The sequence below is a fragment of the Ahaetulla prasina genome, chromosome 3 (genome assembly GCF_028640845.1).
Source record: "Ahaetulla prasina isolate Xishuangbanna chromosome 3, ASM2864084v1, whole genome shotgun sequence".
NCBI lineage: Eukaryota > Metazoa > Chordata > Lepidosauria > Squamata > Colubridae > Ahaetulla > Ahaetulla prasina.
In genome coordinates, this window is record NC_080541.1 from 107,636,481 (window position 1) to 107,658,890 (window position 22,410).

The window sequence follows — 22,410 nt, forward strand, 5'->3', positions numbered from 1 at the left end:
TTGTATATTGTAATTGTTTTGTTGGCGTCTGTTCATTTGGGGATTCACAGATGCATACAATTTATTCTGAATTTTTCCATGCAACGGCATAGTGATTCTGATTTCTAAGACTGAGAATACAAGAAACTTTTAATGTTGTAACTCAAAGCACATTTACTAGTAACTAAGTTTCACTGACAAATGAAACACTTATTCTTCTGCTGCACATGTAGTAAATTATGCATTCAAAAATGTGTTTATGAATAAGCTCAACAAAAAGCTATCGAAACTCATTCTCCAGCAAAGTGAGTAGATCAGAATTACTGTTTTGGTAATGGATATTTTTTCAGAATCTTGTCCCAAAGGTGCTTTTTTCAAGAGGCAACTGGACTGTCTGGTTTTTTCTTTGAAGACGTTTTACTTCTCATCCAAGAAACTTCTTCAGTGCTTCTTGGATGAGAAGCAAAACATCTTCAAAGAAAAAACCAGAAAGTCCAGTTGCCTCTTGAAAAAGGATCTTTGGGAGAACCTAGATGACTGAGAATCTCCATAGATATCAGAATCTTGCCTATGTATAACTCAGATTGTTCATACCCAAGAATATAAAAAAAGTGTCCATCTTTCCTTTTTAAGTAGTTTGTAGGGGAATATGGGAAGCACAGGTATTATAAAGTCCACCAAGGAAGTAAAGACTTGCAGCTACAATGTTGAAAAAAGTAGCAGGAAAGAAAATACAATTCGATGCATTTTGTAAACTGGATAGATGGCTAAACATCTTGAGGCACACAAAGCATCATACACTAATCATGCTTTGTGATCACCTGTTATATCCATGTGTAGCCTGGTAATATGTATGTTTCCTATTTGGGGATTCTTGCCCAAGACTGCGAAAGTGTGCTTAAGCAAGTGTTGTATTTGTAAACCTAAAGAACACCACAAGTCACAAGCAATGTACAGTTGCTTAAGAATCTTGTGTCGGTATATATCAATTATATTCTCATAAACTCATATCATTCCCATTTTTCAGTTGATACTTATATTTAAATAAAACCACACAAAGATTCTTCCTTTCATTTTTCAAATTGTATAGAAGTGGAACATTAGTATATACATTAAAGCAGTTAGTTCACCACCAGTATGTTTTACAATCGGAATGCCTGTTATTTGCTGAAAATCATTTTCAATGATTCTATGCAAGCTAGGTTGTGGAGCTAGTCTGCTCATTTTAATGATGTGGTGTGCTGTGTTAAACCATTTTATATTACTCAGTTTTGCATTCTCTGCTCTAATGGCAATATAGCAGAATGCCTTGGCTTGTGAAAAAAATATAACAAACTTGTTGTATACATTTCCAATATGAAATAGTAATTTGTTCATTATCCAAGATTTAGTAGGACACATAAGCAGCCCTATCTGATGGTTTTGCTTGACAATAAATACTATTCAGTGTAGTGGGGCATACTTCCAAGTAAATGTGTGAAGAATAGTAACCTTAAACCAGTATCATATCTAAAATACAAGTTTGTGCAGCAGAGGTAGAGTTCAGCAAGTATTGTCAGAGTTTCCCATCTCACTTCTGATACACTGGTAAAACAAACCACTTCACCCAGAGTGGTTTTAAGGTAATATGTAAAGTGGTTCATAAAATAAGATCTAACACGTACATGATCCATCACAGAAAAATCCAGTTGTTGAGTGAGTTTTTTTACAAGATCTTGGATGTTTAAAAAAAGCTGGTAACTAGATCAATGGCGAATGTTGGTTCCTCTGTTGATACTGATGCTATTTCAAAGTAGTCAAGATTTAAGAAGCATCCCTGGATATCCAACCACTTTCTGTCAAAAAATTCAAAATCCTTTTTTTTAGTATCTTATCCAAGTAACTAGGAAGGCGACTTTTTGAGGGGATGCCCTGCCTTTTTTGGAGATGATCTTTAATAATTATAGTTTTAACTGTCACATAGCGTGCTGGACTCAGATTAATAGAGTTACAAAGTACTTTCTCTCGGTCAGATAACAGTTCAAAGCCAGGAAGATTTTCAATTGCAGAGAATTCTCCATCTTTACCCTCCTCCTTTCCTCTTTTAGAAGTACCAATGTTTTTATTTTCTTTCCTTTTCTCTCGTTTGTGTCTGGCTGCTTCATATTCTGCAGACTCTTCCATTTTTGTTATGCCATTTCGGCGATAACGCTGGAGTTCTCTTATTTTTGTTCGAAGCACCTTTTCCTTGTGCAGATTTTCAAAGAAATCATCAAATTCTTTGCAAGACATAAACTGATAAAGAGATCTCAATTTTAACCTCAGTTCCTTTTCTTCTTTTGTAGTTTTGCGTTTTGAAGGTTTTTCTTTATCTCTCCTATCCTTGCCTAAAAATGCAGGAACCAAGTTGTAGTCACGAGCAATGTTTTTTCGCCGCTGCCTCTCTTTCAGTTTTCTTACATACATATCCACATGAGCTCTTTTTAATTCTATTTCTACATCATCATCATCATAATTAACTGAAAGGCCACTAATTAGAGTCTCAGCATCTTGATCATACTCAATCTCATAATCATCTCGAAGTGGCATGTATCCAAGCTGTTGTTGTTCAGCCACTGATATATCTAAAGGTGGCAGAGGCATGGTAAGGCTTGGAGAAAGTGGACCACCACTCGGGCATGTGTGATCAGTCACTCTATTAGGAATAACATCAGGAATGCAGGCTTTTCCAAGATTTCCATGTATATACATGCTCACATAGTGTTCCATAACTTCTTGAGGTGTTCGTGATGCTCCAACATGAGTAGCCATATCTTCCTACAATAAAGAAAACCAATTTTTGAATTATCTGTCTCAAGAACATGCATGTGCTAGATATAAACACAACTATTATGTTCCTCACAATCCAACATTTCACATTTTTTTAAATACAGCCAATGACTATTAACTTCAAAGTACTAGTGTTTGTTCATATATGGTGATCTTAAAGTACTATTTAAGTTCACTGGATTCAAACAGAAGGTTCTAAACTGGAGGAATTTTATGTAAAGCTTTCCCCATAAATTCACTTTTTGCTAATCATGTTTAGAATGCAGTTTTAAGATACTGGCAAGTACTACATGAATGATGCTGAAGCACATTTTCTCCCATAGCTCGGGAGCATTAAAAACTGCTATCAAAAATTCCCAAATGAATTGAAATATTCTTAGAAAAGCCAATCTTAAAATACAAAGATTTAATTTTATGCTTGTTAAAAATGTAAAAATACTAAGTAAGTTGGAAGAAATGACCCAAGGAAAACCAATTTCCTATCCTGCAGCCTCTATATGTGACTAATTTTATTCTGGAGCATCCATTAAATGCCAGAGCACTTCTTGGGATGAAGAAGGCATTGTTTTTCACCTGGTTCTATTAACAGAGATGAGTATGATGATGAATTAAATTAATATGCAGGCAGAAAAAGCTATAAGATAAGGCAATAATAAGACAAGATTCTAAGAAAACTTTATACTCATATATATTTGGTAAAAATGATGGATATTCCTATCAACATGCTATAATAATACACTTCAATATAAAGAATTTATAAGTAAATAAAATAGATGTGTGTTGTTCTAAATTCAACTTTTTACATTTAAAAAAAATATCTCTAATTTTAGAATGGATATGTCTGTATGTAAAGGAGTTCCTACAGTAGTGGCCAAAATTGTGGAAACCTTTTGGGAAAAGTGTATTTTTGAGGTTTGATGGCTTAATAACACCGCTTTTTTTGGGAATTTCAAGATAATCATATTCCACTGCTGGAATGGCCTGGGAATAGCCCAGACCTTAACCCAATTGAAAATCTATGGAGCCGACCAAAGAAACTTGTCAGAAGCAATCCAGAAATAAAACCCAGTTAATAGAAGCAATCATTCAATCTTGATTTCACATTATAACAGCTCAGAACTAAAAGACTTGGTTTACTCTATGGGAAGACCATAATTCATGCTAAAGGTTACCCAACTAAGTATTAACTGACGTGATAATTTTTGTATATCTCGTTTTTCAACGTGTTCCACTTTTCTTCTATATACTATAACTGCTATTCTAATAGCAAATCCTTCATAAAAGTTATTGCATTACATTCTTGATTAAATTATCTTTCCATTGGTATATAATTTTTCTACCAAAAAAAGTGGTGGTGTTATAGTTTAAGAAAATACATTTTCCCCAAAATTTCCACAATTTTGGCCACTGCTGTATAGATTTTACTCTATAACTCATTGGTAACTAGAGGGGGTGGTTTTGACTTTTATATATATGTGTGTGTTTGTGTGTCTGTGTGTGTATCTATTTGTTTTTGTAGGTTTTCACCGGTATAGGTATGTAGGTCTTGGCATATTCTGGTCTTTTCCCGTGTAAGGTTGAGAGTATCTTGGCGACGTTTCGACGAGGTCTCACTCATCATCTTTAGGCTGATGCTTTTGGCTTCGTGCTTGTGCGAGCAAAACGTGGTCGGAGCTGCCGTCTCTCTATAAATACTGGTGGGGAGGTGGGGAGTGTTGCTGTGAGCAGGTTGGTTGGGTGTGTGGTTGCATCTTGATTGGTAGATGGAGTGGGTGTTTGCAGATTGGTCGGCTGTTTCATATCATCCTGTGTGGGTGTGGTCCTAGTGTTTTGTGTTGTAACTGGTTAATGGGCTGTGCGGAAACATCCTGAGTTCTGGGAATGTGACCTCCTGTAGTGGTAATGGGCTTCCTGGAAATGTCCTGAGTTCTGGGAATGTGACCTCCTGAGTCTTGTGCTGTAACATCCTGGGTAGTAGGTTGTGTTGTAATGTCCTGAGCTTTGGTGTTGTCGCCTCTGGAGTTCTGTGATGTGATATCTTGAGCAGATGGCTGTGATGCAGCATCCTGGGTTTTGGTTTGGCTCTGAGACCTCATTACCACTACAGGAGGCCCATTACCACTATAGGAGGTCACAGGAACACTCCCCACCAGTATTTATAGAGAGACGGCAGCTCCAACCATGCTTTGCTCGCACAAGCACGAAGCCAAAAGCAAGAGCCTGAAGATGATGAGTGAGACCTAGTAGAAACATTGCCAAGATACTCTCAACCTTACACGGGAAAAGACCCGCAATACTGATTAATTCTTATTAGGGTTAGTTGTAATGAGAAACAAGGCAAACTTACAATTCACAATCAAATTACAGTATCAACAGTATATTCTAAATATAAAACTTAAGCATAAACCAAGTTACCGCTTTAGGAAATCACACTGAAACTTTAATTTTATTAATACTATCAATAATATTATAGTAATACTGAGAAGCGTGGTGGCTTAGTGATGAAGACTCTCGTGTCCCACTTGGAAGGTAAAGAATTCAATCCTAGAATATTGCAGATATTTCTCTCCAAGAGCGCAAAGAAAAAATATCTGCTGTAAACTCGGCATGGTCTCAAAAAGGGCACCCAGTCAATAAACGCTCAGCTCCATCCAGTCATCCGAACTCTACTCCGAAATAAATGATTGCATGGATCTAAAAAGGGATGTTTATTTTTATTTTTAGGGACGTGGTGGCTCAGGGGCTAGGATGTTGAGCTTGTCGATCGAAAGGTCGGCAGCTCAGCGGTTCGAATCCCTAGTGCTGCTGTGTAACGGGGTGAGCTCCCGTTACTTGTCCTGGCTTCTGCCAACCTAGCAGTTTCGAAAGCACGTAAAAATGCAAGGACCACCTTTGGTGGGAAGGTAACAGCGTTCCGTGCGCCTTTGGCGTTGAGTCATGCCGGCCACATGACTATGGAGACGTCTTTGGACAGCACTGGCTCTTCGGCTTTGAAATGGAGATAAGCACCGCCCCCTAGAGTCGGCAACAACTAGCACATATGTGCGAGGGGAACCTTTACCTTTACCATATTTTTATTTTAGTAATACTATTATAAATCCATCTTTCTTTGTAGTACTTTTAAAAAATGTATGTTGCCCTTCAGAAATAAGATTATTATAACTTTCATAGGAGCACAATTAATCATAATCTTGATCTTAAGTATACCAGATAAAATGTTATAGCATGTATTCGTTGTAAAAAAAATTGCAGGATGCAAAATTTATCAGAGGACCTCATAGGGTCAATTGAATGTTATGGATGTTATGGAACCAATTTTTTTAAAAATATCTCAGTTCCACTTAAGCATCCTTTATATTTGGATGAGTGAACTACCTGTGATCTGCTTAAAAGTTATTTTTACAAATTAATTAACTGCATTATTGCCTAGCAGAATATTCAAACTCAGTTTAAGTTATAAATTTATCGTTTGGAATGTTCATGCGGATTCATACATTTGGATTAATGGAGTAAACCTGGATTAAGTTAACCAAGAAACAGCATTTGGTATGATGTCACCCATTCATGGTAAGCCAGCTCAAGAAACATCTTTAAAGCATGTCAAAAACCTTAACTGCCCCTTTTCTAAGAACTAAAAAGCAGGACTATTCTGAATCCCTTTCTGACATTTTTTACTTTCCATGGTATGGGCTAAGAAACTGTTTCACAAATTTCACTTTATTCTCAAGGACAGAATCAAATTCTGGTATAGGTAGTCCCCAACTTATGACTGTAATACAGCCTACCCATCGGGGTGAAATGCTTCTGGTTCGGACCAGATCGGACTGATCGTAACGACAGCAGTGGGTGGTTCGGAGAACCGGTAGCAAAAATCCCTGCCCCTCCCATGCTCAGCTGAGCCACACGATCATCAGAGGTGTTTTGTTTTTTCTTACTTTTAAAAGCATTTTTTCTTCGGCTGAAAAAATGCTTTTAAAAGTTAAAAAAAAAAGCCTCTGATGATCACACAGCTCAGCTGGGCATGGGGGGGGGCCAAGGAAGTTGTTAAAAAATGCTTTTAAAGGGTTCTGGCAATCAGGCAATTCAGTTGGGATCATCAGAACCTTTTAAAAGGCTCCTCTGGCGATCTCAACTGAGTTGCCTGATCACCAGAGGCTTTTAAAAGCATTTTTAAAAGCTGAAGAGGTTGTAGAAAAAATGCTTTTAAAAGTAAAAAAAACCAAAATGGCCATGCCCACCCAGTCACATTATCCCACCACCACCAAGCCACGCCCACAGAACCGGTAGCAACGAATTTTACATTTCACCCCTGCTACCCATTCTGGTCGTAAATTTTGACAGTTGTAAAACAGTTTGGTCACATGACTGATTCAATTCCATAATCACTTTTGCAGTGGTTGTTAAACCAATCAATGGTCCATTATGAGCATGGTTTTGCCAAGGTTTGTCAAAATCATCATAAAACATGGTCATATGACTATGAAACACTGCAAATGGCTGTAAATGCAGCCATGCTGCTGAGTGCACAAAGTTACGTCACATGACCATGTGGGAGGCACAACCAATGGAACTTTGAATCTGAGTTGTAACTAGCCCCAAGCTAGGTCTGTCGTAACTTTGAATGATAACTAAATGACAAGTCAAGGATTCTGATATAATAATTAGCTACAAGTGAACAAGTCCTGCTCACAGTTGATAGTTTTAAAAGCACTAAATATTTTTTCAACATTTTATTGGAAAACTCCATTAAAATTTACATTCAACAACAGTGTTAAAACCCAAGAGAAAAAACATTTGAGTACTTGCCACATTATTGGATAACCAAGCGCCTAGAAATAACAAAGAGTCAGTAGAAGTCTTGTGCAAAGATCAATAGCACAATGGAAGATAGAGTTGCCAGTCAATATGATTGACTGGGAGAGGCTATTATTGAGATGAATTTTTCAAGGATTAATTAATTAATATTGCTGTTTGCATTGCACTGATTCCTCTGTCAACAATACTGAACAAGCCAGGCCATGATCAAAATGTCATCCCATCTAATTTACATGGATGATCTGAAACTATATGGATAAAAACTGGCATAGAATCACTGATTGGCACTGTCTGTATATATAATCAAAATATTGCAGTGGAGTTTGGATTAGAGAAATGTGCCACCCTCACCATCAACTAGAAAAATAGTGAAAACGGAATCAAGATGTCCTATGGAGCTCATCCTTTCAAGATGGCTGCTGCACAATAAGAGCTGCTGATTTTACTCCCTGGTTTTGAATGGGAATAGTTAGGAATGACCCAAATCGGCTTTTGGACAATCATGGACCCAGTTGGGAAGGGGGAGGGTTTAATTCCAATTCCTTCTGGAAGTGATCGAGGTTACTGGGTGACAGTGGGCATAACCTTCCTGTTAGTAATTTTGTTTTTTAAGCTTGCCAGAGGAATAACTTTCACTTTTTGAATCTATGGTTTCATTTTGCTTTTTGCTTCAAAAGTTTTAAACAGAAATTTCCCCCCCCTTTTCCCCCTCCCTTCACAACCCCCCTCCCCCCCCCCGACTTCCCGGAACGAGCACAAGGTATAGTTAAAAATAAAACAAACATATGCTAAAAAAAATTTGTCCCAACTTAATTATACCCCTACAATCATCAATTCCTAACTTCCCCCGAAAACAATCAAAAATAATACATCATAATCATTCAAAAACAGTCTGATAACTCTTAGTCTGATATCTACTTTGAATATAGTCAATCCATTTTTTCCATTCCTTTAAGTATCTTTCTTGCGTATCGTCTTTCAAAAAGGCTGATATCTTCGCCATCTCAGCCAAATTGGCAACTTTCAATATCCATTCTTCTATTGTAGGTACTTCTTTTTTCTTCCAGTATTGTCCTATTAGTAATCTTGCTGCTGTTATTAGATTTAAAATCAATTTAGTCTCAATTACTGTACAGTCCGTAATAATTCCCAACAGAAAAAATTGCGGCAGGAACTTTATCTTCTTTTTCAAAACATTTTGTAAAATCCACCAAATTTTTATCCAAAAGGCCTTTATATCCTTACAAGTCCACCAAATGTGAAAATATGTAGCGTCATCACAATTATATCTCCAACATTGTGCTTGCATATCTGGATACATACACGATAATTTCTTAGGATCTAAATGCCATCTATAAAACATTTTATAAAAGTTTTCCCTCAGATTCTGTGCCTGCGTGAATTTAACATTTCTAACCCAAATTTTTTCCCGTTTCCAATAATATTGGCTCCTGAAAATTTTGTGCCCACTTTATCATACAGTCCTTTACCAAGTCCCTTTCAGAATCTATTTCAAGTAACACATTATACAATCTCTTTATATGCTCCTGAGACTGATTTCTGATTTGCTTTACCAAATTTCCCTCGTTCTGCTCTATACCAATTTTCTGATCTTCCTTCCATCTAGCCCGTAGTTGCTCATATTGAAACCAAGTATAATTTTTCCCTTCTTCTTTTAGTACGTGCAGAGATTTTAATTGCAAATTACCTCATTCAGTATACAAAAGATCTTTATATGTAATCATTTCCTGATTCTGTTCTATATTTATATTCTCTATTGTATGTCTGGGACTTGCCCATATAGGAACCTTATAATTTAGTTTATGAGTATTTTTTCCAAACACGCAGAAGAGCAGTCCTTAACACATGATTTTTAAAGGCCTTATCCACTTTTTTGTCATAAATTAAATATGCATGCCATCCATATAGCAAGTCATAACCTTCTATATTCAAAATTCTTTCCTCCGTTAAATTAAACCAATCACTTATTGCAGAGAGAGCAGCTGCTTCATAGTATAATTTAAAATTGGGCATTTTTAAACCTCCCCTTTCCCGAGAATCTTGAATTATTTTCATTTTAACCCTAGCTTTTTTACCTTCCCATATAAATTTGTTAATTCCCTTCTGCCATTCCTCAAGATTCTTATCTTTCTTAATTATTGGTATCATCTGAAAGAGGAATAAAAATCTAGGTAAAACATTCATTTTAATAGTAGCTATTCTCCCCAGCAATTTTAATTGCAATTTTTTCCAAACAATCAACTCCTTCTGAACCTTTTGCCATAAAACCGCATAATTATTCTTATACAATTTCACATTTGACGATGTAATATAGACCCCTAAGTATTTAACCTTCTTTACAATTTCAAATCCTGTTATTTCCTCTAGTTTTTCTTTCTGTTGTCTGACCATATTTTTTATTATCACTTTTGTCTTTTTCTGATTTACCTTAAACCCTGAAACCTTCCCATATTGATCAATTATTTCCAACAATGATTTACTAGAATTTATTTCTTCCTGATTTGCTTCAGAAAAGCACGTGAGTAGAGCTGCTGCTTTAAGGAGAAGTGGGGGTGGAAAATTCCTGCATTTCTTCCTGATTTGCTTCAGAAAAGCACGTGAGTAGAGCTGCTGCTTTAAGGAGAAGTGGGGGTGGAAAATTCCTGCATTTCTTCCTGATTTGCTTCAGAAAAGCACGTGAGTAGAGCTGCTGCTTTAAGGAGAAGTGGGGGTGGAAAATTCCTGCATTTCTTCCTGATTTGCTTCAGAAAAGCACGTGAGTAGAGCTGCTGCTTTAAGGAGAAGTGGGGGTGGAAAATTCCTGCATTTCTTCCTGATTTGCTTCAGAAAAGCACGTGAGTAGAGCTGCTGTTTTAAGGAGAAGTGGGGGTGGAAAACTGCCTGCATTTCTTTCTCATTTTCACAACCCATCTAATCACTATAAATCAAAAATAGCAATAATATATTCAGGGTTGGTCCACTTGAGATTGTGATTTTATTCTATTCAAAATGACTGGCTTAGTTCAGTGCAATACTTGTTTTGCAGCTGTCTTTCGCAGTACCCTTTTCAAATTTGGGTACTGTCCTCTTTGTAAACAAATTAGCAGTCTACGTGGACAGATTACATATCTAGAATCTCTAATCTATGCTCTCCAAGCAGAAATTAGGTACCCAATTCAGCCATTCCAGCTGCTGAGCCATCAGCCCCCTCTACCACAAAGATCCTGCAGGAAAAGGGCAGTATGGACAACCGTGGGATCTGGCAGGGTGAGAGCTGTGAACCATAAACACAAAGCTTTTACAGTGTCCCAGTATAACAGATATAGTGCCCTTGCTGACCTAAATAGGAACACTAAAGTGACAGATCAAGGTAGTTGTGATACTGATAACTCAAACAATCAAGGGATTATGGTTCAAGATGAAGAACTTACTTTGGAAAAGTGTGAACCTACTTTGGAAAAGTGTGTATCAAGTATTACAGATCGGTCACACAAGAAGAGCATGGTATCCAAAAAGAGAAGCCACCTTCTGATTGGTGATTCAATTGTAAGGGATGTAAATTTAGGAAAGGATATGGAGGTTTTGAAAGACGCCAGGTGTCTACCTGGTGCTACTGCCAGCAGAGACAAGAGGCGATTCTGAAGATAGTCAAGAATGCCAGTAAGGATTCTGATGTTGATGCTATTATACATCTTGGCACAAATGATCTGTCCCAAAAGGATGTGCTTTCTGTGCAGAATGATTTCCAGAGCTTGGGGTATGAACTTAATAGCATAGGTTGTAGGCTTAACTTTTCAGAGGTTTTACCAGTACATAAGGAACAAAAGGTAAAGGCCAGCGTGTAGTGGAGTTTAATGTGTGGCTAAAGGAGTGGTGTAAAGGGGAGGTCTTTGGTTTTTTTAGTCATGATGTCTGCAACTGGTCCAATGAAAAATTGTACAAAAGAGATGGATTGCATCCATCAAAGAAAGGGACTGAGTTACTTAGCAATACATTCACAGATTTTCTGGATAAACATTTAAACTGAACAGTGGGGACAGAGAATTAACTGATATAGAAAATTTCTGTCCCCAGCAATCGAAAACTAAAAGGGTTATCAGTGCATGTAACATAGATGTCTGTATGGGTAAGACTATCAACCATGCTATCAAGCAAAACCAAGCATTTAACAGTGAGTGCCATACCATGTGCACTAAACCAACAGGTGGCAAGAAAGTAGGGCAGTCAACACAGGTTATGTAGACAGTAAACACAAAATCAATCCAAATGCACTCAAATGTCTATACACCAATGCACAGAGTATGAGGAATAAACAGGGTGAATTAGAAATCCAAGTAAATGAGGGTAGATATGATATTGTTGCCATTACGGAAACTTGGTGGGATGAAACTGACAAATGGAACATACAGCTAGAGGATATAAATTATTTAAAAGAAATAGACCAAATAAAAGAGGAGGTGGAGTTGCACTATATATAAGAAATAACTACATCTCTACAGAAATAGAGCACAACAATGATGAAAATCATCTTGAATGTATTTGGGTCAATATAAAAGGGTGAAAACGATATTGCCATAGGTCTATACTATAGGCCACCCAACCAAACAGAGGAAGTAGATGAACTTTTGCTAGTCAGCTAACTAAGGTATGTAGGAAGCACATCACAGTAGTAATGGGGATTTTAACTACCCTGACATCAACTGGGAAACAAACTCTGCACCAAGTGGAAGATCCAACAGGTTCCTAACAAACCTAGCAGACAACTTTGTTTCCCAAAAATAGAGAAGGTGACAAGGATCAGCCATATTGGACTTAATTCTCACTAACAGAGATGAAATGATAGAAGGTGTTGAAGCTACAGGAACCTTGGGGCAAGTGACCACGCAATATTGGAATTCGACATTAAGCAAATACAAGTAGTAGAACAAAGTCAAACTAGAGTCTTGGACTTTAAGAGAGCTAATTTCAATAAACTTAGAGAGAGCTTGAGAAGGATTCAATGGATGAGAATCCTCAGGGGGAAAACAACTCAAGAAGCTTGGGAAATTTTGAAAAGTGAGATTATAAAAGCACAGTCTAACACAATACCAATGAAGAAGAAAAATAGTAGATCTCAAAAGAAACCAGCATGGATGCATAAAGAACTATCTGACAAATTGAAAGACAAAAAGGACAAATATAAAAAGTGGAAAGAGGGGCAAATAACTAAGGCAGAATATCAGCAAATAGCCCGAGCCTGTAAAGATGAAGTGAGGAAAGCTAAGGCTCACAATGAACAAAGGCTAGCAACAAAAGCTTCTTCCAACATGTTAAAAACAAGAAAAAAGTCAAGGAAACAATTGGCCCATTGCTGGGAGAAAGTGGCAAGAAGATGACAAGCAACAGGGAGAAAGCAGATCTACTTAACTCATTTTTTGCATCTGTCTTTACACAAAAAGAAAAAACAATCCAACCTATCAAAAACAGCACCACAAAAAACAGATTAGGAACACAAGTTAAAATAGGGAAGAAAATGGTAAGTGAACACCTGTCTACCCTAGACGAGTTCAAATCACCAGGACCGGATGGATTACACCCCAAGGTTCTGAAGGAACTGGCAGACGTGATCTCAGAACCACTGAACTATATCTTTCAAAGATCCTGGAGCACAGGGGAGCTGCCAGAGGACTGGAAAAGAGCTGATGTAGTTCCCATCTTCAAAAAAGGAAAAAAAACAGATCCAGGAAACTACAGACCTATCAGTCTGACCTCAATACCGGGGAAGATTCTGGAAAAGATAATCAAGCAACGAATCACCGAACACCTAGAAGCAAACAAAGTAATAACCAAAAGCCAACATGGGTTTGTCAAAACAGATCATGCCAGACTAATCTTATCGCATTCTTTGACAAAATGACAAAATTAGTAGACCAGAGGAATGCTGTTGATATAATTTACTTGGACTTCAGTAAAGCATTTGATAAAGTAGACCATAACCTACTACTAGATAAAGTAGAAAAATGTGGGTTAGACAGCACCACCACCAGATGGATTTGTAACTGGCTGACCAACCGCACTCAACGTGTAGTCCTCAACGGAACTACATCCACATGGAGGGAAGTATGCAGTGGAGTACCCCAAGGCTCTGTTTTAGGCCCAGTACTCTTCAACATCTTCATCAATGACTTGGACGAGAAGATAGATGGGGAACTCACCAAATTTGCAGATGACACCAAGCTGGCAGGAATAGCCAACACTCCAGAAGATAGGCTCAAGTTACAGAAAGATCTTGACAGACTTGAACATTGGGCGCTATCTAACAAAATGAAATTCAACAGTGAAAAAGTAAGGTTCTACATTTAGGCCAAAAACAAAATGCACCAGTACCGTATATGTGGTACCTTGCTCAATAGTAGTACCTGTGAGAGGGATCTTGGAGTCCTAGTGGATAACCATTTAGATATGAGCCAGCAGTGTGCAGCAGCTGTTAAAAAGCCAACACAGTTCTGGGCTGCATAAACAGAGGATAGAATCAAGATCACGTGAAGTGTTAGTACCACTTTATAATGCCTTGGTAAGGCCACACTTGGAATATTGCATCCAGTTTTGGTCGCCACGATGTAAAAAGATGTTGAGACTCTAGAAAGAGTGCAGAGAAGAGCAACAAAGATGATTAGGGACTGGAGGATAAAACATATGAAGAACGGTTGCAGGAACTGGGTATGTCTAGTTTAACAAAAAGGACTAGGGGAGACATGATAGCTGTGTTCCAATATCTCAGGGGCTGCCACAAAGAAGAGGGAGTCGGGCTGTTCTCCAAAGCACCTGAGGGTAGAACAAGAAGCAATGGGTGGAAACTGATCAAAGAAAGAAGCAACTTAGAACTAAGGAGAAATTTCCTGACAGTTAGAACAATTAATAAGTGGAACGACTTGCCTTCAGAAGTTGTGAATGCTCCAACACTGGAAATTTTTAAGAAAATGTTGGATAACCATCTGACTGAGATGGTGTAGGGTTTCCTGCCTGGGCAGGGGGTTGGACTAGAAGGCCTCCAAGGTCCCTTCCAACTCTGATGTTATGTTATGTGATGTGATGTGATGTGATGTGATGTGATGTGATGTTATAGGGTTTGTTAAAGTAATCACCAGGTCATCTGCAAAAGCTCTCAGCTTATATTCATGTTGTCTAACTTTAATTCCCTCTATCTCCTTTACTTCTCGTATTTTATCCAATAATGGTTCTAGAGTTAAAATAAACAATAATGGTAATAAAGGATATCCCTGTCTTGTTCCTTTCGCAATCTTAAAAGGTTCTGTTAAGCTACCATTGATTATAATCTGTGCTGTTTGCTCTCCATAAATTGCCCTAATTTTCTTCAAAAGTTGATTAGTGATTGCTGATTCACACTGTGCACAATTATTAGGCAAGTTGTATTTTGAAGGATTAATTTTATTATTGAACAACTACAGTGTTCTTGGTCAATCCAAAATGTTAATAAACCTCAAACCTGAATATTTAAGAAAGTAAAGGTGAGGTTTTGGCTTTCTTAGGAGAATATCCGTGTGCACAATCATTTGGCAACTATTAGTGTGCAGAATTATTATGCAACTAAATGAAAAATGAAAATGTACCCATCTCACTCATTTATTTTCATCTGTTAAAATGAGAATAATAAACGAACAACTGAAAATATACAAATAAACATTTCTGACAGTTCAAAAAAAATCAGTGACCAATATAGCCACCCTTCTTTTCAATAATGTCATAAGCCTTCCACTCATGAAGTCTATCAGTTTCTTGATCTGTTGATGATCAACTTTTTTGCAGCAGCAACCACAGCCTCCCAGACACAATTCTGAGAGGTGTACTGTTTGCCTTCACCATAAATCTTCCATTTAAGAAGGGCCCACAAGTTTGACTTCCGGTTGATGTCACGGTGAGAATGGCTGGAAGATAGCGGAGCTCCACTGGGCTCTGTGAAATGCAGCCGGCAACTGCTTGCTCGCAGACCCTATGGAGTTAAGCCTCCTGGAGGGGAGGTAAAGAAAGGAGAAGTGCTTGCTGATCCTGAGGAAAACACACAATGTCTGTTTCTTGCTGATCCAAAGAAAGCACTCCTGAACAGCAGCAGGGATAGCAGCCATTTTTGGTCAGTCACAGGCTGAGACAATCGGGACACTAAGATCTTGTGCTGGAGCGGTGTGTGGACAGAGCAGTGAAACTGGATGAGAAAATTTCCAACTGTTACCTTAAGAGACTTAACTTAAACTTAAAGTTCCAAAATGATCTCCAAACACTAAAAAAGCGGCAACTGGATTTATAGAGAAAAATTAAAGACTAAAAACTAAACAGGAAGATTAAAGATTTAGAAGTAAAAGAAAAACCTAAAGGATGATTTAAAACATAGAAAGCCTGGAAAAGCCAAACAATGTTGTGAAAAGTGACCATTGGGAGAAATTGCTTTTCTAAACTTTATCTCTTAACTCCCCTGACTGGATGACAATCAGCTGTTTCTGGTTTTTTATATTCTGTGGAAGACTAGAATTGAGAGCAGCAGAATCATCTGCATTGTACAAAATCCAAAAGTAAATGAAGAGAAAATAAATAACATCTGGAAAACTATCTGACCTTGAGTTTATCTTAGTAGGCAACTGGAATGCTGGGAAATATTTACTAAGTTTCTTGAAGATTCAGAAGGGGAATTAAGTTAAACACTAAAACTCTACTGGAACACTACACTGAAAAGCGGATTTGAAAGATTGGAAGAAACTTGGTGAGCTAAATTGGATTTGGGTTATTAACATTATATGATAGATCATATTATGAAGCAAATGAAGAAAAGTGACAAGGGGGAAAGGAAAAATGAAAAAGAAGAAAAGATAAATAAGATTTTAAAATCTGGACAATTAGGAAGGTATAAATTGGAAATTATAAAGATTGAAAAGCATAAATTTATAGACCTTTTGGGAACTTGGAGAAATAACTTTGGGATTAATCAAATCTTGCTAATAATTGATATATTTTTTGGAGTTTTTAGATATTGGAATACTGGGATATTAGAGGGATATTAATTTGTTACAAAATGACCCAGCAGGAGACAAAGTTTTATGAAGAAATGTTAGAAATAGTGATAAAGAACTATAAGAAGTTGATGGGAGTATTTAAAAATAAAGATGTGAAAGTAGAGATCACTCAACAAATGATGGGAAAATATGAATATGATACACAGAAGACAGCTGAGAAATTAGAAGGAGTGGTGGCGGGGACAATTCAAAATAAACTACAAAAAGATAAAAATAAGTTAAAAGCCGAGAAAAATACTGAAAAGACAGCAATGACAAAAACTAAAAATCAGATAGACAATCCCTTAACAGCTTATAATAAAATAGAGGGGGGGAAAGGAGGAGCTCACAAAAACAAAGAAAGGGTTATGGATGGATATTTAAAAGATGCAGCAGAAGGAGATAAAAGATAAGACAGAAGAAATAATCAGTTTGTGTAAAAATTTTAGAAAGACATATAGGATACCAAGAGAGAAATATAAAAGAATCACAAAAAAATCAATGATAGTTCTCAATAGGGTTTAGGTCTGGTGAGGAAGGGGGCCATGTCAATATTCTTTCCTTTTTAAGGCCTTTACTGGCTAGCCACACAGTGGACTACTTCGCTGCATGTGATGCAGCATTGTCCTGCATAAAAATCATGGTCTTTTGGAAAGATGCAGACTTTTTCCTGTACCACCGCTTGAAGAAAGTGTCTTCTAAAACTGGCAGTAGGTTTGGCAGTTGATTTTGAGTCCATCTTCAACCCAAAAAGGTCTAACTAGCTCATCTTTAATAATACCAGCCCATACCAGTACTTCACCTCCACCTTGCTGGCATTTGAATCCAAGTGGAGCTCTGTGCCCATTACTGATCCAGCTGGGCCCATCTATCTGGTCCATCAAGAGTCACTCCCATCTCATCAGTCCATAAAACCTTTGAAAAATCTGTCTTCAGATATTTCTTGGCCCAGTCTTGCTGTTTCATCGTATGTAGCTTGTTCAGTGGTGGTTGGGTTTCAGCCTTCCTTACCTTGGGCATGTCTCTGAGCACTGAACAATTTACTTCTGGACACTCCAAGAAGGTTGCAGTTCTAGAATATGCAGTTCTGGATTTCTTCTCAAATCTTTGGCAATTAATGTGCATCTCTTTTTTTTCAACATGTTTCTTGCAACCCTGTTGACTATTTGCAACAAAACGTTTGATGGTTCTGTGTTCATTCCCCAATATCTTAGCAATTTCAAGAGTATTGAATCCCTCTGAAAGACCTTTTACAATTTTTGACTTCAGAGTCAGTTAAATCTCTTTTTTTTGCTTTTCTATTTACTTTGTATTTTGTATTTTATAAAACTTCATAATTCAATAAAAATGTTGACTCTCTTGTTAAAAAATGTTAAATCTCTTTTTTTGGCTTATTTTGCCTGAGGAAAAGAAGCTGCCTAATAATTACACACACCTTGATATAGGGCGCTGATCTCCTTAGGCCACACTCTCCCTCATTACACAAATACACATCATCTGATACGCTTATCTCCACTAAGTATTCAAGTTTATACAGTTTGGAAATGGAAAATATGCATAAAAATGATGATATGGCCAAAATACTCAGTTGTCTAATAATTTTGCACACTGTATTTCAACCTCTTGCTAGACTCTTAATTGCTTTTTCTTTCTTTTTGATATATGTTATTCTGGATAATTTCTGTTCCCTTTGCTTGGAAGCATGGCAGCATTTGGGGATATGTAAAGAGTTTTTAGACTCATCACTGGATCTCTGTATTTTTTGAATTTGCAAAATATCTGGAGTTTATTTTTATTAAAGTTTCTTATAATCTTGGATTGAAATATAGAAGAAAACATACTTTCTTTGTTCCCTGATCAGATTTCATGGATTAAAATGGCTGAACAGTGGCTGAAACCTAAGGAAGGAGAGCAGGGGAATATGCAGCTTTCTAGCTATATTTCTCTTTTAAAAGCTTGATGACAATAATGATTTTGCAAAATATGTTAGGGCATGGAATTTTGATTAAAGATACACAAAAGGACTTTGATCCAGTTCCATATCAAAGAGACATTCTCACGGCTGGAGAATTAACAAAGTGGATTTCATCTTTTGTTCTGAAGTTTGTCTCCATATTCCTTACAATATCAGGACTCTGACTGAAAGGGGAAGCAACAAATTCTTCCTTCTACAAAGATTGAGGGGGACTAGATAGATTTATTAGTTAACTGGTAACCACTTCTATCTGGGTTTTGTTGGAAGAAAGGTTTATTCCGGAGACTGAATCTATTTACTTAATTAACGACAACTCTATAAGAGATGGCATTAAGAAGTAAACGTGGATAGTCAATCCAGAACAAGTTATAACTTTTGGGATGATTTGGGATAGATAAGATGCCATAGTAAACTTTCTACAAGTGGATTACAATAGCAGTTTGCTAACACAGAGTTTTGAAACTTTTTGTTTTTAATATTATTATTCTTCCTAACTACTTTGTCAGTAATATGACACAGAAGACAATAATTTACAAATAGATTTAGTAATTTAGAGAGGCCCTGTTTTGCAAGGGGTGGGAATTAATGTTGTTATAATGCATTAATCAGTATTCAACTATGTGTATTCATATGTATGTGTGTTGATGTTGTTTTGATGCACCTTTTTAATGTTTTGATTGGTTTGTGTTTTTTGTACTTTTTTCCTTTTTGTCTTCTTTTGGATGATTTTTGTATTAGGTATGTATATATGTAAATAACATCAAAAGTTTGGATGCTGATTATCATTACAAATACCTAGGCATCCTTCAAGTCGATTACATCAAGCACACAAAATCAAGACGTGAATAATTGTCCCAAGAGACAAATGGACTTTTCTTTTTTCCAGAAAGTCCAGAAAAAACACCTTTGGGACAACCATGACATGGATGGCTGAGAATCTCCATATACAAGTCAATACATTATGCAAATGAAGATGTTAAAGTCCAAACTCAGTGGAGGAAAGTCAATTAACACCTAGGTTATTTCAGTCATTAGCTACACAGCTGGAATAGTGGATTGGACTCAAGAAGAACTAAAAGCCCTGGATAGGAAGACCTGAAATATAATGACAATGAATCATGCCCTTCATCCTTGCAGCAACATTGAGAGACTCTACCTACCATGGAATATTGGTGGGCATGGAATGCTGCAAGTACACCAGGCAGTTGAAGAAGAAAAAAGAGCACTGGAAGAATATCTGAGGGACAGTGAAGAAGATGTACTGAACCCAGTACACCATGAAGGCCGACTGAGTACTGAAGGGACCAAAGTGGCCTACAAGAAAGATCAAATGAAGAATAGAAAAGAGATCTGGCAAGACAAAGCAATATATAGCCAGTTTGTTTTTTTTTTTTAAAAAGGCAAAACAAAAAATAATCAAGATCTGGCAGTGGCTAAGAGTAGGAAAATTGAAGAAAGTCAGAGGGACTACTTCTGCCTCCATAAGACCAAGCCTTAAGAACAAATGCATACAAACCCGACTTGAGAAGATAGCAACAGGCACAAATGCCATCTCTGCAACCTGAAAAAAATATGGACCACCTAGTTAGCTACTGCTAGATGATCCCGCAGACTGACTACAAACAATCACATAATAAATTAGTAATAATGGTGTACTGGAATGTCTGCATGAAATACCATTTATCTTCAAGCAAGAACTGGTGGGACTGTAAAATAGACAAAATAATAGAAAATGAAGGGGACTTTAGATTTGAAAGAGATAATCACCTGCCACATAACATACCAGATTTAATAATTATTGACAAATAGTCAACAATGTCTGGATACTGGACATGGCAGTATCTGGAAACAGCAGAACAGAAGAGAAGGAACGAGAGAAAATTACAAAATAAAAAGACTTGCAAAAAGAAGCAGAATGACTGTGGCAAAATAAAACAAAGATAGTGCCAATCCCAAAAACTTCTGGAGCACCATTTGAAGGTCATTGGCACTGACAAATAACCAGCAGTCAATTCCAAAGACAACTTACATCCTACATCCTATTGTTGTACATCCTATAACAATACATTTAATACCATGAAACAACAACATCTCTCTATCCTAGGTCTGTGGGAATGACTCAATAAGTGGATAAAAATGCCAGATCCAGTCTAAACATCTGTCTGACTGCAATGAACCATAATAATAAAGCATCTATATCCCAAATCATTTTAGGCCACCTAAAATCATACAACCATAGTTCCAGATGATCTATGATGTAATCCCATTTCAGCAGTCTAAATATTGACAAATGCAATGAAAGGCTGAAATTCTGACAAATACCTATTACATGGATGGTGATAGAACATTGTATTTTGATTAAAAATGTTCACTATTATGTGGTTCAATTTCTGAAGAATCTCATCTGTTTAGAGGTCTATCTATAGATCTCAAATAATTTAAAAACAGTCTAGCAGTCAAGATCTCCTTAATCTCAATCTCTCATAAAGTTATATAAATTTTCACTTAGTTACAATTTACAGGTGTATTTTAGCATAATTTTCATTTTTAAGGGTTTTTTTTAGATTTTTCCATACACTTTTCTTATTTCATTCCTTCTTGGAAATATGCAAGTCTTCTTGAACAGTAGGTCACAAACAATAAAGTTTGAATTAATAAAGGAGAATATTTGTAGCTCAGAATTGAATGAGGGGTCCTTGGTGCTCTCTGAGCTTGATTGTTTTCTTGCAGATGTTTCATTACGCAAACTAGATAATGTCATCACCTAGTTTGGGTGATGAAAAGTTTGCAAGAAAACAAGCAAGCTTAGAGAGCACCAAGAACCTCTCAAAGTTTGAACTGGATAAAATACATTCCCATTATATGGACTCTCCATGACATGTGAACATATGATTTGGGGTGGCTATGTATGTTTTTGGAAGCAGACACTTGATTACTTATTAATCTCTTCTTGCAATATGAAAGTGGGTGCCATGTACACAGCTTTGGGCAAGAAAAGTACATACTTTTCAGGACAGTTGGCTAAAACATGATTGCATGGTTTTGGGTCATCCAAATGTGAGCTGCAGCATTTTGAACATACAGATTATTCACCATATTTTTGTACAATTATTTTTATTCTATGGAATTACTGGATAGCTTGAAAGGCAGTGGTCTGATTACAGAGATATGATACAGATGAATTCAGGTTAATTTTAAATTCAACAATATATAAAATTGAGATTTGTATTCACTCTATTGATTGACCTGTTTTGAATGTTGACCAGAGTAAGTCTTTAGCTTTGCACAAATATTTCCAGCCATTCTTTTTCTCTTAGCTAAACAAGGGCCCAGCTCCATGAACAACAATCGTGCTATTAAAAATGTGAATTGAGGAGCCGCTATGGGAACAGAATTTCCCCGACGCGGAAGGACAGAGCCGGCCGACAAACCAGCATGGAACTTCTCACCCAGTTGCCGAAGCCGAATTGCTCGATAGCATCCAGTAAGAGCTGCTCCTCGCGGCTGCTCCAGCCACCCTCGGCCTCGGCACCCCAGAGAGTGAAACGCCCACCATCTACCAGCTGGTAGCCATGCCAGCGCCTATGCGGGCCAATCTCGGCGCCCGCTGAGAAGCATTCGGGGCAAAGCTCGATGTCGGTACATTCGGTGCAGCGGAAACGAAGCGAGCTGACCTCAGCCAAGCAGTACACGCAATACTTTTTCCCTAGTTCCGCCATCTTGCTTTCCTCCCCCCCCAGAGGTAAAAAGAGCAGCGAAGGTTTGACGTCCACGTTTGCGACAGGGACCAAC

General features: G+C 37.3%; 1 protein-coding gene across 1 annotated transcript; it reads right to left on the reverse strand.

Moving 5' to 3' along the window:
- Positions 1-317: 317 nt before the first annotated feature.
- On the reverse strand, positions 318-22,372 carry TADA2B (transcriptional adaptor 2B). Its single transcript, XM_058177997.1, has 2 exons — positions 22,068-22,372; positions 318-2,775 (listed from the first exon to the last, which is right to left on the reverse strand). Exons 1-2 carry the CDS (start codon positions 22,335-22,337, stop codon positions 1,783-1,785), a joined length of 1,263 nt encoding a protein of 420 aa, XP_058033980.1. The 5' UTR covers positions 22,338-22,372; the 3' UTR covers positions 318-1,782.
- Between the last annotated feature and the right edge of the window lie 38 nt (positions 22,373-22,410).

Coding starts and splice junctions, on each gene's coding strand:
- TADA2B (XM_058177997.1), bottom strand. CDS start 22,337: ATGGCGGAACTAGGGAAAAAGTATTGCGTGTACTGCTTGGCTGAGGTC. Junction 2,776..22,067: donor AATTCGGCTTCGGCAACTGG/GTGAGAAGTTCC, acceptor TCTTTATTGTAG/GAAGATATGGCTACTCATGT.